Here is a 15,529-nt window from a genome sequence, read left to right on the forward strand (position 1 = left end):
ATTATCTGTTGACTCACCATTAAATCAGAGAGAAAAATGGGGCATATATTCGGAGTAGGCGTCTTATTTATTCAACAGTAATGTCTGGGGAGCTCCAGTAGTACAAGGAAACATTGTTATCATTACTTTATATACGTTCTCACATACAAACGAGCAGTAGGGGCATTATAGCAGATTCCCTATCAATATCAATACACGCATCTATTTGTTTGTTTGTTTGTTTGTTTGTTTGTTTGTTTACTTACTAACGATATTTGGGGCGGTCCAAAGGCACTTTCCTCCTGATTTGCGTTACCATGGAGAGCGTTGCTGTGTGACGCCTGGTGGTATCCAGGAAGAAGGTGAACTAGCTGGTAGGAGGAAAAAAATGGACGATAATTTCCAACAAGAAGATGGTGGAACGGCAAGAAATGTAAGTAGGGTCTTATATCATTAAAATGCACATAGCAAGGTAATGGGAGGAAAGTAGCATTCATTCTGAGCTGAGTTGTGGGCACTGTATGACGGTGCAGCGATGCTAGTTAGCTAATTAGCTTTCTGTTTCGCTAATGCGAGCATCAGTAATAGCCAGTCAGTAAATGATATGCCAGTTTAACCTGTCAGTTACCTGCTCAGAATCATCATCATTCACTGTTTTTGAGCACTGGCAGCGGGAAGGTTTGTCTGCGTATTCAGCTAACTTTAACTTCGGGGTTAGCCACAGATGATGCTAGCTGAAATTTCCCCCACAAGCATAGCTCAGTGTTTTGGTAGCTCCGTGTAAACTCTGACCTGGTTCTGTGTCTGGCATTACTCCCTCAGAAAACGTACAGGGAGCATGCATACTGTGTTCCCACTGCTACCGGTTTTCTCCATAAAAGGCAAGAATGCCTGCTGTCCTGATAATGTTTCGGGGATACACTCATCTCTTTTTGTTGGTGCTTGTGGTTCACACACGTTCACATTTCTATAAACTACACAGAAAACATGACTTCAAATCTGAAATAAGACCAACCACTTTTAGTTGACAAAAAGACAATGTTTCATTTGAATTATACTATGTGTCTTTGGACTAATGTAAATATTGATACGTTTTTATTGATAGTAAATCCAATTTTTTTAAATTAATCATATAGGTGATATTCTTTGTGAATCTACTTTTTTTATTCCTCCAACATGTAAGCTTCACGGGTCACTCCATGGAAAATGGGTGCCTCCCACCTGAACCCCTCAGAATCAGATGTTTTGTTTTAATAACTTTAGTTTATATTATATTTAGCTTATATATTGAAGCCATACAAAATTCTGCCTATATGCTATAAATGTTTTCCAAGTTACAGGTCCTTGAAGTAAAAAAGGGGTGGGTTGAGATTTGACGCTTTTTTATTTCCTAATTTTTTTTCTGGCAGTTTGTGCCATCATACTCTGTTACATATACTGAAGCTAGGCACTTACGATTTTCATGGCTGAAAAACAGTTTTAAAAACTGCAGCCACATCACTTGTACCCACTCCAAGTTTCACAATCTAAAACCAAAATCTTGTTTTTGTTTTGCGGCTATGCAAACCACACCCATTCATAGTTGTCTTTCACTCAGTATTGTCATGGTTTTAATTCCTTGAACAGATTAAATGGGAGTGGTAAGAAGTGATTATGTTGAAACCGAAAGAATCATGGCTAGAAGATGAGCCTGGTATCAGAATGTAGGTAAAAATGTATCTTTGTTTCTGTTACTTTACATCATAGACATTACTTTGATACAGTTTTGCTATTTGAACAATGATCTGTGGAAAGATATTGATCCTCAAAGTTGTAGAAAATGTCATGCTGAACCAAAATAACATTTTGGTTTCAGATTGTAATATTTGGAGTGGGCGCTGTTTTTAAAACTGCTTAAAGGTACAGTGTTTTAAAATCTCACCATGAGATATTAGTAGATTGCAAATTGGTACATAATCTGCTGTCAAGAAGGAAGGTGTGATTTGTTTAAGGACACTTGAGCCTAACATTAGCTGGCATAATGTTAGCTTATATCCAGCTGTTGTTGTTGTTTAGCCGGCTTGTTGTCAGCTGTCTGGAGCAATGACAATAGAAAACAGTTTTCTACTGTCACTTGTCTGGAGATGGGAGGGTCCCATGTCTAATCTTCTGATAGTAAGTAATTGCGACAATATTAGGAATAAATTAGCATGTTTTCATGTGTTAGAGGATCAGGATTGAGGTGAGGAGGAAGAAGGGGAAATAAGGGAGAAGAGACTGCACTGATGGCAGGGAAGGACATAATGAGAAAGATATGAAAAATCTACATGTGAAAGTGTTAAATGGCCACATATAATTTGAAACATCTATTTTTGATCTTTAAATTAAAAGTGTCTTATATGGTGTTTTCATTTTGGCCAGTCTTCTGCAACATACATAAAAAGCAATTAGGCAGAAGTACGATGTCCGTCTCGGCCACTTTATTCAAGATGGCGGGGCAATGTGGGAACTTCCAAAAACCTAATTATTTTAGTTTATGAAAACACATCAATTTGTTGGAAGACACAGATAAACACTATTCAGTGTATATTTATAGTACTACATTGTCTTTTTTCTGTAACCTCAAAAAATTACTCACTGTACCTTTATTTTCTTTTATTCCAGACAATTTCTTGTGCATCTCTTGTACTTAAGAAGTGATGAGGGCTGAATAAACCAAATCAAAAAGCACCAAATTTTGACCTTCTGCTGCTTTCTTGCTCCTAGGACCTGTAAAATGTTCACAGTGGTGTAGTACTTCTAGCTGCTCGGTTATTCCCAGTAGGTACTACAGCAAATGGATCCACATATGGGATATGGCACAGAGTTTACAAAAACGGTCCTTTCTGACACAACCCTCCAATTTATCCTTATCTTATGACTGTCTGAGGCTGGGTTGTGTTTTCCCATATGGAAAAGATATATATAGATCTTATAAAGTTTGTATCTGTCTTGTGTGAAACTTGTATGAAAAGCATACAAGAGTGAAAACAGATATAAGATCCCTTGAAGAATTATATAATGAAACTTGTATGTTTTGGATACTTACTAAAACAATATATGAAAGTAATGAGAAAGTGGCCACTTTCATGAGTAAATCATGTAAGTTTTTACTATTTCTTTTCCATATGGGTTTTCCCAGGATGTTAGGGGAATGTTGAAAACACTACACCACTGACCCACCGGACGTTTTCATAGTATGGAGGTAAAAGTTTTCATGGCTTCGTAAAATATTCTGAAGTTATTGTGGAGAAAAAAAAGCAAACAGCTATTTCAGATTTTTGACATCATTTCAAATCTTTAAAATCTGTACATGTGTGCATGAGTGGAAAACAAATGACTCAGGTGTGCAAAAGCTCCACTTCCATGAATTTGACGTCATTGTTTAGCAATGTGCAGCTGTTGGAAAAAAGAAAACATGCCAGGAATTGATAAGGTTGGATGCAGAAGTTTCCAGAGAATTAGACCGTTTGGAACCTCCTTTTAACTGGAACCCGTTCTTGATTCCCATCCCATTTTCAGAAAACATTTAATGTGACAGTTAAAGCAAATTAAAACCACAAATTATTTTATAAACCCCAAATAACTGTGCTAATGTCTGTCACATACAGTGGTTTTACATGTTGAAATTACACACATTTCCCAGGTTGCCAAGTCTGGACGAAGAGCTCGCCCTGCGGCACACCAGTCATCGTTTGAAGAGACTCGTCACATAAGGAAGTCCTCCACCTCTGCTTCAGCAGGAGAGGTATGCAATCATGTGATAATAAACCTCTGCGTGTTATAACATTCATTTACAAGGTCATAAATATGCATTTTGGTCTTGTCTCATACATGAATTACAGGATGATGATGAGGTAGGTAGCATAAATTAAGCGATGACTTTGCATGGCTTCTAGTCCTAATGCTCAGCTTATCAACTTTATACCATTTCCGGTTATCTTACATTTCTTTTATCATGAAGTGTTTTACTTCAGTTCATCTGATTAGATTTGATAGGACTCAAATTACAGCTCACCTCGAAGAGCCAGCTTGACACACATGGTATAAAGTTTGATTGGAGTGCATAATGCAGGTGATGAGATGTTTGAGTTGCTGTTTTTCTACTTTAGCAGGTTTTAAAGTGCTCCGAAACACTCAGAATAGCTGCTCTTTATTTGTTGGCCTGTATATGTTGGCTCTTATGTGTTGCATTAAGGGTTTGAAGTGTTACTTCATATAAACTCTAAATCCTTTTAACCTTGTGAGTCACAAAACATTGTAGTTGTCTTCAGTTGGCTTATTTAGTATCACCAGCAACTGATAAATCCTCTCTTTCTACAAGTGCCTTTTTTACACAAATCACTTCAAGTCATGGCACAGTTTTCATTGTAAAGTTTGCTTCTTGTTGCCCTTGAATCATGTTGCATGTAATCATAAGAAATCAGATCATAAGTGACAGTTGAAATACAACAAATCACTTCACTGTCGTTGGCATTTATAGGATCAGTCACATCTCCTGGATTGGCAAACTGTAAACCAGCCAGCATTCCCAGAGCAAATATTCCAGCAATGCCCTTGCTTTAGGCTAATCTTCCCAAATTAGGCCAACTTTCCTAATGTATGAACCGGTATTCTCGCGCCCTCTCTGACCTGCTGTGCACATGCAGTACATTTTTCCAGAGTGTCGTGCGACTGGGTGGCGTTTTTGCAGTCTTCGTTTATCAAACCCGTTCTCTTCTGCCCGAAATACCCAACTGATTGGTCGCATTCCCGACATCCTTTTAAACAAAGACTCATTGCTTTTATGGGCTCATAGAGTTCGGTCACTACAAGTTCCTCGCCCTAGAGACCGTCATAGAATCCCAAATTAGAAACCTTAAGGCCTAAGCTAATTGGCGTAATAGCCATAACTATTTTACTACAGCTGTGAGCTTCATATTTGGTCATGAGGAATTGGATGCTCGCAGTTTTTGTTTTGTTTCTCAGGACTATTTTGGTCCTCCCCATTTTTGTTGAGTGAAATAACTGCCACAGGATACATTTATTGCACACAGGATGCACTTGACCTTATTATCTCATCCCTTATGAAAATTCTCCATTGTTGAAATGCCACATATGAAACATCAAAGAGATTTCACATCATGTGAAAAAAATGTTTAAATGCTGCTCTAAAAAAGCCTCCATAATTGTAATCCCTTTTTTGTTCCTATTAAAGAGACAGTTACTAATTGCACAAAGTTGAGGGAGCTCGTTCAGCCTCAGCTCTCTCGATTAATGGTAATATACAGTGGAGCAGAGTGGGCTCCCCCTCCCTCTGCCCTGCTTAATGGTGACATTCAGATTTATAAATGGCTTCAGTAAAGGAACCAGCCATGAAAGATTATTTCCTCTTTCATCATAAATGAAAGAAATTCTTCACGAACACTTTGTCCTCTGCAGACCCAATTTAGTAATGAGAAATGTTGTCCCTCTTTTTCCCTAATTCATTTGTCTAGTGCCCACCCTTGTGCGCGCTGAGGAATTTATTCATTCAAACGCTGGCCTCAGGGTCCCGGTCTCAGGATCAAGATTCTTACTCCGTTTACTATTTTCAGAATCAAAGAAGTAGACAGAGTGGGAGGTCATTTTTTTCCCCTCTGGCTCAGTTTTAGGGTCAGACTTAATTCCCACACTCTGCTCTATACGTTCTAATGCTTCAAATGGTTACTGCTGAAAACTATAATAAACTAAACTATTTAGCGCACATGCAGTAGACAAGCGGTCCCCAACCCTGGGCCATGAACCGGTATCGGTCCGTGAGTCGTTTGGTACCGGGCCTTGGGTGTGAAATTCATGGTTTCGCCTTTTAGCGTTTTTTTATTTATTTTTTATTGTTTTTATTGTTAACTCAGTTTCCCTGGGTCTTTTTCCGTGTGTTATGTATAAATCTTCTTTTTTGGTACCGGTTCTGGATTTATTTTGTTGTATTTATCCGCGACACCTTAATGGCCGGTCCATGAAAATATTGTTGGACATAAACCGGTCCGTGGCGCAAAAAAGGTTGGGGACCGCTGCAGTAGACGATCCTTTGCTCAGCAGATCAGGAATGTTGTTTACTCCACAGGTGGTTCGATCAGCATACCTTAACAAGACAGTTTCTTTTTTCTTTTTTTTTCTTAACAATTTGTGGATGAATGCTTCAATTTTGGAATACCTATTTATGAAATGTGTGTTTAACATGAGGCCACTGATTCTGATCAAGTTTACCCCAACATCTAATGAAAACATGCCGCTTCTGTGCTATATTTTCCGAGACTAAAGCCTCATAGGAGTTTGAATGCTTTCATATGTATTTACTTATCGTGAGTGTGGGTGAGTAGATATTCAGTGAAGCTGTTATTGAAGTTCTTCCTCCTTCCAGGGCCCTCCTCCTAAACCAGCCCGGCGACAGGGCGGCTGGGCAGAGGACAGCTCTGGATCTGGTTCTGCCAAGTACGTATTTTCACGTTCGCCCCCTCCATCTCTTGCGACTATAATGAAACTAAGCTGGGACTCCAAGCCGTGGTCTTGTTTTATGTGTTATTAATGAACTCTCATGCTGTTGAATGAGCTTATTTATCAGTGCATATTTGGCACTCGGGCTGTGAATCAACAAGGTTAGAGGGAGCCTGTCTGAGCAGGCAACTCTCCATTCGTCTTCATCTGTGAGCAAGGCGGTAATTGACATGGTTAATGCATCAGCCACAGGAGGGCACTGTTAGTCAGCTAGCCACTTCATCATGGGGGTTCAAGCCACTTAATCACCCCTTACCACTGCAGTCTGCTCTTTACACAAGGATCACAACATGGAGAATTCATGAAATATGTTGAACAGATGGAAGGTGTTTGCCAAAAGGCTTCGTCTCAGACTAACACATCTAAATCGCAATATTCTCCTTCACTGACTCAATATGAGATGTTTTAATACACTGTAGAACAGTTTGTTCTTCCAACTGCCATTGTGCTTCTTTTGCTCGGTCAGTGGAAGTGGGAGCACAGGAGATGCATTGAAGTGAACAGGCTGAGTCAATTGTATTTATTTGCGTAGTTTGCTGCACCGTTAGTGCAAGCAGGGAGAACGGCAAACTCAATAGATCTTTCCTTTCTCGCAGAAGGTCAGCGTGTCGCTTCTCCGCTTTTGCGTAACCCCCGCTTGATTCCCGGTCTCAAAGTGATTGAAATACAGGAGGTGTAAAAGGGGTTTGCACGTGCATTGATCCTCTCTGAAACAAAGTAAGTAATGGTTCCCCCTGGAACCAGCAAGGACTTTTCCCTTCAATGTCACCCCTCATGCTCAATCACCACCGCCCTCCTCCCACTAATCCCAGCGCAGAAATCCCAGGATTTGTCGATCTATCACTTCTAATTGACACTAAATGATCTGTCAGTTTATTGATGAACCTTTGAAACCAGGTTGTCACAATATATTTTATCCCTAACAACTTTTTCCAGACAGTTTTACCATGTCTATCGCTTTGCCTTACATGAGTCTTAATCAAGGGGCCTGTAATGTGTCTTAAGTGTCGCCACCCCCGCCCCACAGACAGGACACCATCCAAGGGCAGGCAGGTAGGCTCCCTCAGCTCCTCTCTCGCTCTCCTGATTGGACTCTGCTGGCTTCAGATCGGCTGGTTTGGCCGCAGGTAGTGTGCAAAAGATGGACAAAGCAGTAAATGAGCAGAGAACTGGCAAGATGAAGTGTTTAAGATAATTTTTCTTACTGGAAAAAAATATTATTAACGCTACTCATAACAATATAATATAAGATATAGGACTTGATATGGATTTATTTTCGTGTGCTTGAAAGTTTGACTGAACTACCTGAACTTATAGTCCAGTCAATTTCATTACGTTGTTAAAGCTTCACTTTGGATTCGCAGGTTTTGTGATCTGTGATTAAAAAAAATCATACCACATCATCCTATGAACTTAGACCCATAACTTCAACCAGGAAAAACATCCTTTAATACCAACACCCCCTCCTGCCAAAAAAATAAATTAACCTCAGGCAGATCAACAGGAAATGAAATCCTCATGGTGATAAGATATCACCTTTGAAAAACAAGCTATGAATAAATGTTCTTATTTGTTGCCATTGTCGTTATTGTCCCAATGTTGGGACAGATTTATTTTTATAAGAACCTCTTAATACTTGTTCTTGATAAAAATACAAAAGGATTTATTTATGGATTTAAGTATGAGCTTTGTATCGATCTGCACATAATAGCTGCTTGTGCTCTTGAGTTTTGGACATGCTAAAGAATTAAAAGAAAAAAGAAGTAAAAGGTTGATTGAATCACCTTTAAAACCACTAGGGGTCACTACTCAACCAGGAGAACCAACAAATGTATTTAGCTCTATGAAGGAAGATTAAAAATGATATTGGAAAAAAATTTTTGGGTATGCTTTAAAAAATACACATAACTTACAATGTTTTGTTTTATTCCTGCATTTGTGTGATTATATGCTTTGCATATTAATAATGCTGCATTTTTGGTATGCCAGCGTGCATCTTTTCATACTGAGGGAAAATAAATGGAGAGAAGTCTGTAAATAGTTGCTGAGGCTGTTAAACTGGTATTATAGGCTGAGAAAACAGAAGACAACTACTGTCTACTCCACTAACACGGATGAAAAAGATATGCCTACTGTTAGTTTGAAAGAAATACAATTTAATATGTGTGTGTTATTAAATTTGTGTGAAAATTATTTTTCTCTGGTGACGTACAGATCTTCGAGAAGACCTGCAGCTGAGGACCTTGAAGAGTAAGTAGGAACAATATTTTATTCTTTCAGCTGTCAGATGACTTTCATAACTGTCAGCACTTTTTGTATAAAAATAGGCCAGTTTAAATTTTTGTTCTTTTCGCAGTAAAGTGGAAATGGCACTCTACTTCCCCAGTTGTCCTTGGTCGTAACTAATCCTCGCCTTTCCAAGAACAATCACTTAATATGATTAAAATCCAGCATGACTGAGTTGCCGTCACTTTTACTGCTGTTTCCCTGTTATTCTAGTCCCTTCCACCCACCCTCACACAATTGTGTGACCAGAATAGGCATCCACATGAGAAGAGGCAGGTAGAGGACATAGTCCTGTATGTTTGACTCATCATTGCAGCTGGAGCTTGGTGCCTGGATGGCTATAGTGAGACAGAGGCTTTGTGTGAAAGTGATGATGTTACTCTGCCGAAAAATCCCTTAGGTTCTGCTTCTGTCACAATTGTCTTGTCTTAACAATACTTATTCAGACTGTGCCTCCAGCTGGGTTTTTTTTTTTTTAATTCTTAGAGGTGATCTTGTCTAGGACAGTCAGGCTGTGTTAACCCAGACAGCACAACTGTGTGTCTCATAGCAGCTTTGTCAGAGGCTGTTATTCTAAAGTCTGACTCAGACTGTAGGAAACTGAACAAGCACCCTACCTATCATAAGAAAGAACAAAAACAGGCCCATCATCAAAGAAAAGTCTAGGAGCCAACTCACTCACTCCCTATGATGACTGTTAAGATAGGGTTTGAAAGCATTAAATAATTCATGCTCTCATACTTCCTGTTTCTACAGCCGCCGTCTGCGACCACAAACTCCCCAGGGATCAGATGATGAAGGAGGTAAGAGCACCCTTGCAATCCTCACTCTCTGTGCCTCCTTACGGGCAAAGTGGAGCCCTCCAGTGCCTCACCGGCACATTCATCCTCAGAAAGTAGAGCAGATAAGCAGGCGGTCAGATCATTGCTTTTCACTGGTGCTCAAACCATATTTCTCCCTGAATATAGCATGGATTTGTGTGTTAGAACGCTGACTTTGACCACTGAAAGTATGAGCGCGGTCCTTTTGATTAACGTGATGAGGGAATATGCTCATTTGATGGAGAGTTGAGGTTGTCCAGCCATCAGCCAGAACAACACAGTTAATCACAAAATGCACACACATGGACACAAAGTGTCAGACTGGTGCTGTTGAATACAGATCCAGTGGTAACACTGCTGCATTGACTAAGTGACCTGAGGGCTCGTGTGCACCACAAACAATGTTTGGACTGAGGGAGGAATTTTCAGCAAGGTGCTGCTGAAGATAAATGCAACATTTTGCAGTGCAAAGCAGTAATGGAACAGGGTTAAATAGGCTAAGTTAATATTAGTTGGCATGCATGCTGAGAGACGTGCACATGAACAAATTGAAAACCTTTTCTGTTAAAACAGCCATATTGTCATTTTATTAGGAAATAAAATAAGAATACTACTACGATTAATAAGAAGAAGATGAAAAAAATACCTAGTACGCTGTAGAGTGACTTTTGAGAAGATGACGAGAATTCATGTTTAATTCTTTGTTCATGAATCTGCTGAGTTTAAAGAGTACCAATGTTGTCACAATGACATGCAGAGATTTTAAACTGTATTATTTATTAATAACTCTTGGTAATTCCACTCAGTTGTATTTTTCTGATGTGTTTTATTTGCTTAATTTAAAAAGTAGAAATCTATTCCAAAATACAAATGATGTTACAGGGCAATAATAACTATTGAATTTCAATTTCAGAAACTGTTTTTTATATACATGTAATTAATGTACTTCTATATTGTTTGTACACACACGATTGTACTCGATATTGTCGGCACACTGGCTAAAATGGACAGTTGATTGAAGGGTCCAGAGGTTTGGTTCTCTTGCAGTTAATGCCGCTGGAAAGATTATTACTCTGTGAAGGGAGACCTCTTAATACAGAGCTGGAGGCAGGGGTATTGGAAATTACAGTGCTGAGGGTTAGTGAGATAGCCCCTCCGATCTTGATTATGTCCCCTACCCTTATCCCTTATGTCCACTGGCTACAAGCACAGAGAGAGACAGAGGGAGAGAAGGCCAGGCTAGCCCCAGTCCCCTGCTCCCTTCTCCCTATCAGCTGCCCCCACAGCCTCCTGCTGGTCACATAAAATAGCACCAGTGTCGCAAAGACACTCATCTATTTCATGTCTCACCGTCTCCCACTTAAACTGTGACGTGTTGACTGTTGCTGTCCTGTAAGCCTTTCAAATGGATTCTCTGGCTGGGTAATCATTCGACTGGACCCCTGCGTAGATTATAGGGGTCCGAAGTAAGGCGAGGACACGGCCCGTTTGCCAGAGTCGCTGACTGGCATGTGCTGCCGGGAGTATGTCTACATTCACAGCAAATTATCCCCTTTTGATATTTACATGCTTCAGCGAGGAAGCCGGACGTGGCCGTGTAATAAGAATACGCGTGGCCTCTCGCTGCCAGACAAAAGCCACCTTGATACATGTCCAGCTGAGTGAAGGAAGCCAGCATGGATAATGCGTGCCATGCTGAGGGAAATATGCTCGTCCTGATGGAGTTGCCCTTTGCGTTGGAAGAAAACATTGGCTTGTTTGCAGCTGCTTTTATGGGCCACTTGACCTCTAGTAATAGGTTGGATTTGAAGCTCGTTTTAAAAAATGTTGTTGCTTTTTTTTCTCTTAATAATAGAGTTTGCACATAGACAGAATATGCTTCCGTGCTTCACGTCGAACTCTCACGGAGTGTGTTATTAGTGCGTTACTCGCTGAAATGGAAAGAAAGAGAGTGTGTGTGTGGACAGATAGACAACACAGGAAGCTGTTTGCAGAGCTGGATGGCAAAGCTTTTTGATGTCATTGCACTAAGACCATTAAATTTGATTGGGGGTCCAGGGGGGACGGATTCTGCTGAACGCTGTGCTTTGTAAATGAGAGGACAAAGTGTCACCGGGGCCTCATGAATATGAAATACCTGCGCCCGCATTTATTTGGATATCAGAAACACAGATGAATCTTGTCAGCGGCTAAACGAGCATGGCATTTTTAATTTGGTTTAATTAAAAAAAGAGAAAGAAATAAGTTATCGGCAGAGTGTGAGGCTTTTGGGCTTCAGCAAAACTTGGGGGGTAAGGTTTTGACCGGTCTACTCTTTTTTTTTTTTTTAGGATTTATCCATCTCAGAATGTTCAGAATCAAAATATTTTTCTCCTTCTTACATCTAAATTTATGTTTGCTTGAATTCTTTTTTTTTAGGGGCTATTTTGAAGGAATGGTGACATAGATGCCAAGATATTTCCTCACATCAGATGCAGACTTCCATCTCCTCACCTCTATTTAGCTCCTCTATTGACTTTCCCCTCAGGGTGCAGTACTGTGGTTAGAGATTACTGACAACCCTCTTCATGCAGTCCAGCTCTCTCTTTTTCTCTCGCTATCTGTCAGGTCTCTTTTCCCTCGCTTCCACTCCCCCACTTTCTTTCTCTGTCACTGTCCACACTCTGCTCTAGAGCTAATAAGGATGTGCACTTTGCTGCCACACCAGAAAAATACTTTTCAGGAAAGACACATCACACCCAAAGCTGGGACACCTGTAAAGCCTCTACTGTACTTTTTATTTTTTTTGAAATATATATTGTTTGTTATCTGTACAGGCACCTTTTCTGTCAACAAGCGGCAACTTACTCACTATAAAATCGTTGGAGAGACTTTTCTGTCTCTTTACTGCTTATGTCCAGCTATCCAGACTACTCTCCATCCCTCTCTTATTTCCCTGCCTTGATATGTCCATCTGAAAAATGCTGTGAAAGTTTGCCCTCTCCTTCTTGGGAGTGAAGCCATCCTCTGTCCTGTTGCGTTTTGCCAATTAAAGCGGGTTCCCACTGTTTGAGCAGCGGGCTGGCGGCTCCTGGCACCGCAGCCCCTGCCAGGCCGCACTGTGACTTCCGACCCCACACAGATGGGCCCGCAAGCAAATACTCGTGCACATGGCTGGATACCGCTCCAGTCGGAGTGGCAGAGTGGACATGGAGGTCGGCCTACCGGCCACCGCAGGTCCTGGGGGTGGGCGGCACTGACAGGGCCCAAATGCTAAGGTAGCAGGGGGTGCTTTCTGGGGAGCCCCTGACCAGCACCCCTCTCACAGCAGGATGAGCTGCTGCCTTGCCTTCTGAATATTCATGGCCGCATGGCTATTGTGACAGGGCAGCTCTTATGTGGATGTAGCACACAAGAGGGAGGGGAGGAAGTGCCGCTTACAGGCACGTAACCTTCTAGCAGCCGTCCACAGGGAATTTACAGTAATTTAAACAATGTGTTTGTATTGGTAAGAATACTAAATGGTCGTTTGATGATTATTTGATGTTCTTAAATGTGCCACTTCTACAAATGTATCAGATGGACTCTGCTTTTTTTATTGTGTGTATTTAGACATCCCAACGATTCCTGATCTGGATGAAGTGCAAGAAGAAGATCTCACCATGCAAATTGCAGCTCCACCATGGTAGTTAATTCCTTAAACTGTAAACACTTTCAAACCACTTAATCACTTTGGACACACACACACACACACACACACACACACACACACACACACACACACACACACACACACACACACACACACACACACACACACAGAGTGTGACTTACAGAGCCCCAACTCTATGATCTTAAACCTCTGTCCATGCACAGAGCAGTGGCTCAGTAGACTATTCTAGTGTCTTTCATGTTAACTGTCCTCCATTGATGCTGTTGCAGAGTGCCTTTGCTATATCAGGCTGAAATGGAGAAATAACAGTTGGGTGTGATTTATGCAACTCTCTTGCCAGGGTCCTTACTAACTGGGCCCTTTGATTTACAGGGCAGTGAGAGACACGTCGACATGTGTCGAATATGTTGCAAGGCTATGACAGCGGTGGAGGTTATTAGGCTGGGGCTTGCTCTCTGTGCGAGATAATATCCACATTGAACTCATTGCGAGGGCAATGTAGCGTGTAATGTGCAGTAAGTAGGACTGGCATGCACTGCTAGGCCCCGGCCACTTTGAGAGCCCCCCCACTTAATTCCAACCCACAGATAAGCAGCTGGGTTTCAATTTAAAGTGTTTAACACTTGGCAACCATCTCCTGCTCTCTCTGGCCTTTGCTTGAAATCTTAGAGCTTAAGTGTGTGAAAACTTCAAGCTCATCTAAGCCACTTTGCAGTCTTGCTTTGCATGTATTCTGAAAGCAGGATTTTCTCTGTGACATGCTGTTTTCACCGAAATACAAGTTTGTTTACAGTATAAGTGCATCAGAAGCCTGACTTCCTGTCACTCTGTTAGTGTTCAGGTGAACCGAGTAATGACCTACAGAGATCTGGACAATGATCTGAAGAATTATTCTGCATTCCAAACCTTAGTGAGTCAAGGACACCTTATTTTTTTAAAAATACCTTCAATGTTCTCCTGCGCCTTCTCTTCAAGGTGGCAACTCTCATCACCTCTGTTTGTGCAAGCTAAGTGAATTTTACTGCACTGTTTCCTCAGGATGGAGAGATCGACTTGAAGCTACTCACCAAGGTTTTAGCACCCGAGCAGGAGGTGAGGGAGGTGAGTGAATTTTTAGTAAATATAGCTTGTGAGCTCCCAACGAAAGGCCTGTCCAGCTGTTTCTTGAGCACCAGGGGAGGTTGCTGTCTGTCTCTCAGGTAATCAAGATTTATGATGTGTACATTAACACCCTCTGCTCCCCCCCACCACTCTCTATTCCCCGTACTCACTTTCTTGGTATGTCTCGCTCTGCCTCTCTAATTCTTCTTTTCTTCTGTCTCTCTTTTGCTCTGCAGGATGATGTGAGCTGGGAATGGGATCATCTGTTTACAGAGGTGTCCTCGGAGCTGCTGATGGAATGGGATCAAGGAGAGAGTGAGGAGCTGGCTGTGTAGCCTGCAACTCGAGGAGGACGCTTGAACTGAGACATGAAGTTGCTCTAGTAGGAGTGAACATCCCACTACAGAGAAGGGCTATCAACTTACAAACTTCAATTACTGTTATTTTGTATAAAGTGTGTGTACAGCATTTGGTAAATTTTATAAATAAATAAAGTTGTCTGTGCATGGAGCAGTACAGTGTTACCTTACCCTGTCTTTTGCTTTTTTAAGTTCACTCGCTCACTTTTTTAGTTTGTTAGTTTTAACTCAAACAGCCAAAAGGCAAAGTGAAAATAGCAGGTACAGATAAAAATTCCCCCACTCTACTAACAGCATTATCAACACCTTCATACAAGTCCAAGGTTGATAATCAGCTAAGCTGAAATCCACTTGATTGTGTTCAAATTAACATTCCTCATTAAAGCCTACAACCTTATTGTTATTGACTGTGCCATTGACTTTATCTTCCAGCTCTTCGATAGGAGCAACCCCTTCTTCACTATTATCTCAAATGTATTGAACAGAGTTCCTATTGACACCTGGGGGATTAGCATACATTATACTTTTTTACTGGATAAAGAGGAATAGATGTGAGATAGGAACAAGGCAGCTGCTAGTGTGAGGTGTGTTTTCTTTAAAGCCAGAAGGCCAGGACAATGGAAAGGAGATGTCTCCATGTCTGAATTTAAAATGGCATTGTGTTCTAATGGGATCACAGTTGGCGTAACGTGTGGCTTCAACATGTGGCGATCATGTGTATCAGCATTCAGTTTTGCCTTTGGTTCATGTGTGCGAATATAAATGCAGACCTCCAAAGTCAGGCCGGGTCTATTAGG

The 15,529-nt window shown here is 41.0% G+C and overlaps 1 protein-coding gene across 3 annotated transcripts; it reads left to right on the forward strand.

The window, feature by feature from the left end:
- Positions 1–279: 279 nt before the first annotated feature.
- ift43 (intraflagellar transport 43 homolog (Chlamydomonas)) lies at positions 280–14,902 on the forward strand. Of its 3 annotated transcripts, none has more exons than XM_085391189.1 (9): positions 280–412; positions 3,644–3,745; positions 6,380–6,450; positions 8,728–8,763; positions 9,556–9,602; positions 13,212–13,284; positions 14,107–14,182; positions 14,311–14,373; positions 14,610–14,902. In XM_085391189.1, the coding sequence occupies exons 1-9, from the start codon at positions 368–370 to the stop codon at positions 14,706–14,708; spliced, it is 612 nt and encodes a 203-aa protein (XP_085247315.1). In that variant the 5' UTR covers positions 280–367; the 3' UTR covers positions 14,709–14,902. The 3 variants fall into 3 exon arrangements, with proteins under 3 accessions (XP_085247315.1, XP_085247317.1, XP_085247316.1); XM_085391191.1 differs by having other exon boundaries at positions 349–412; positions 14,311–14,471; XM_085391190.1 differs by lacking the exon at positions 280–412 and adding an exon at positions 3,156–3,202 and having other exon boundaries at positions 14,311–14,471.
- The last annotated feature ends 627 nt before the right edge of the window (positions 14,903–15,529 follow it).

Source organism: Rhamphochromis longiceps, linkage group LG19, assembly GCF_057381845.1.
Source record: "Rhamphochromis longiceps isolate RC_006_pf linkage group LG19, R_longiceps_female_GT1.1, whole genome shotgun sequence".
Classification (NCBI taxonomy): Eukaryota; Metazoa; Chordata; class Actinopteri; order Cichliformes; family Cichlidae; genus Rhamphochromis; species Rhamphochromis longiceps.

What these genes read in the sequence shown, in the direction of transcription:
- ift43 (XM_085391191.1), top strand. Translation starts at nt 368, where the DNA reads ATGGACGATAATTTCCAACAAGAAGATGGTGGAACGGCAAGAAAT. An exon ending in TCTGGATCTGGTTCTGCCAA is followed by an intron (nt 6,451 to 8,727) that starts GTACGTATTTTC and finishes GGTGACGTACAG; the next exon opens with ATCTTCGAGAAGACCTGCAG. An exon ending in ATTCTGCATTCCAAACCTTA is followed by an intron (nt 14,183 to 14,310) that starts GTGAGTCAAGGA and finishes CTGTTTCCTCAG; the next exon opens with GATGGAGAGATCGACTTGAA.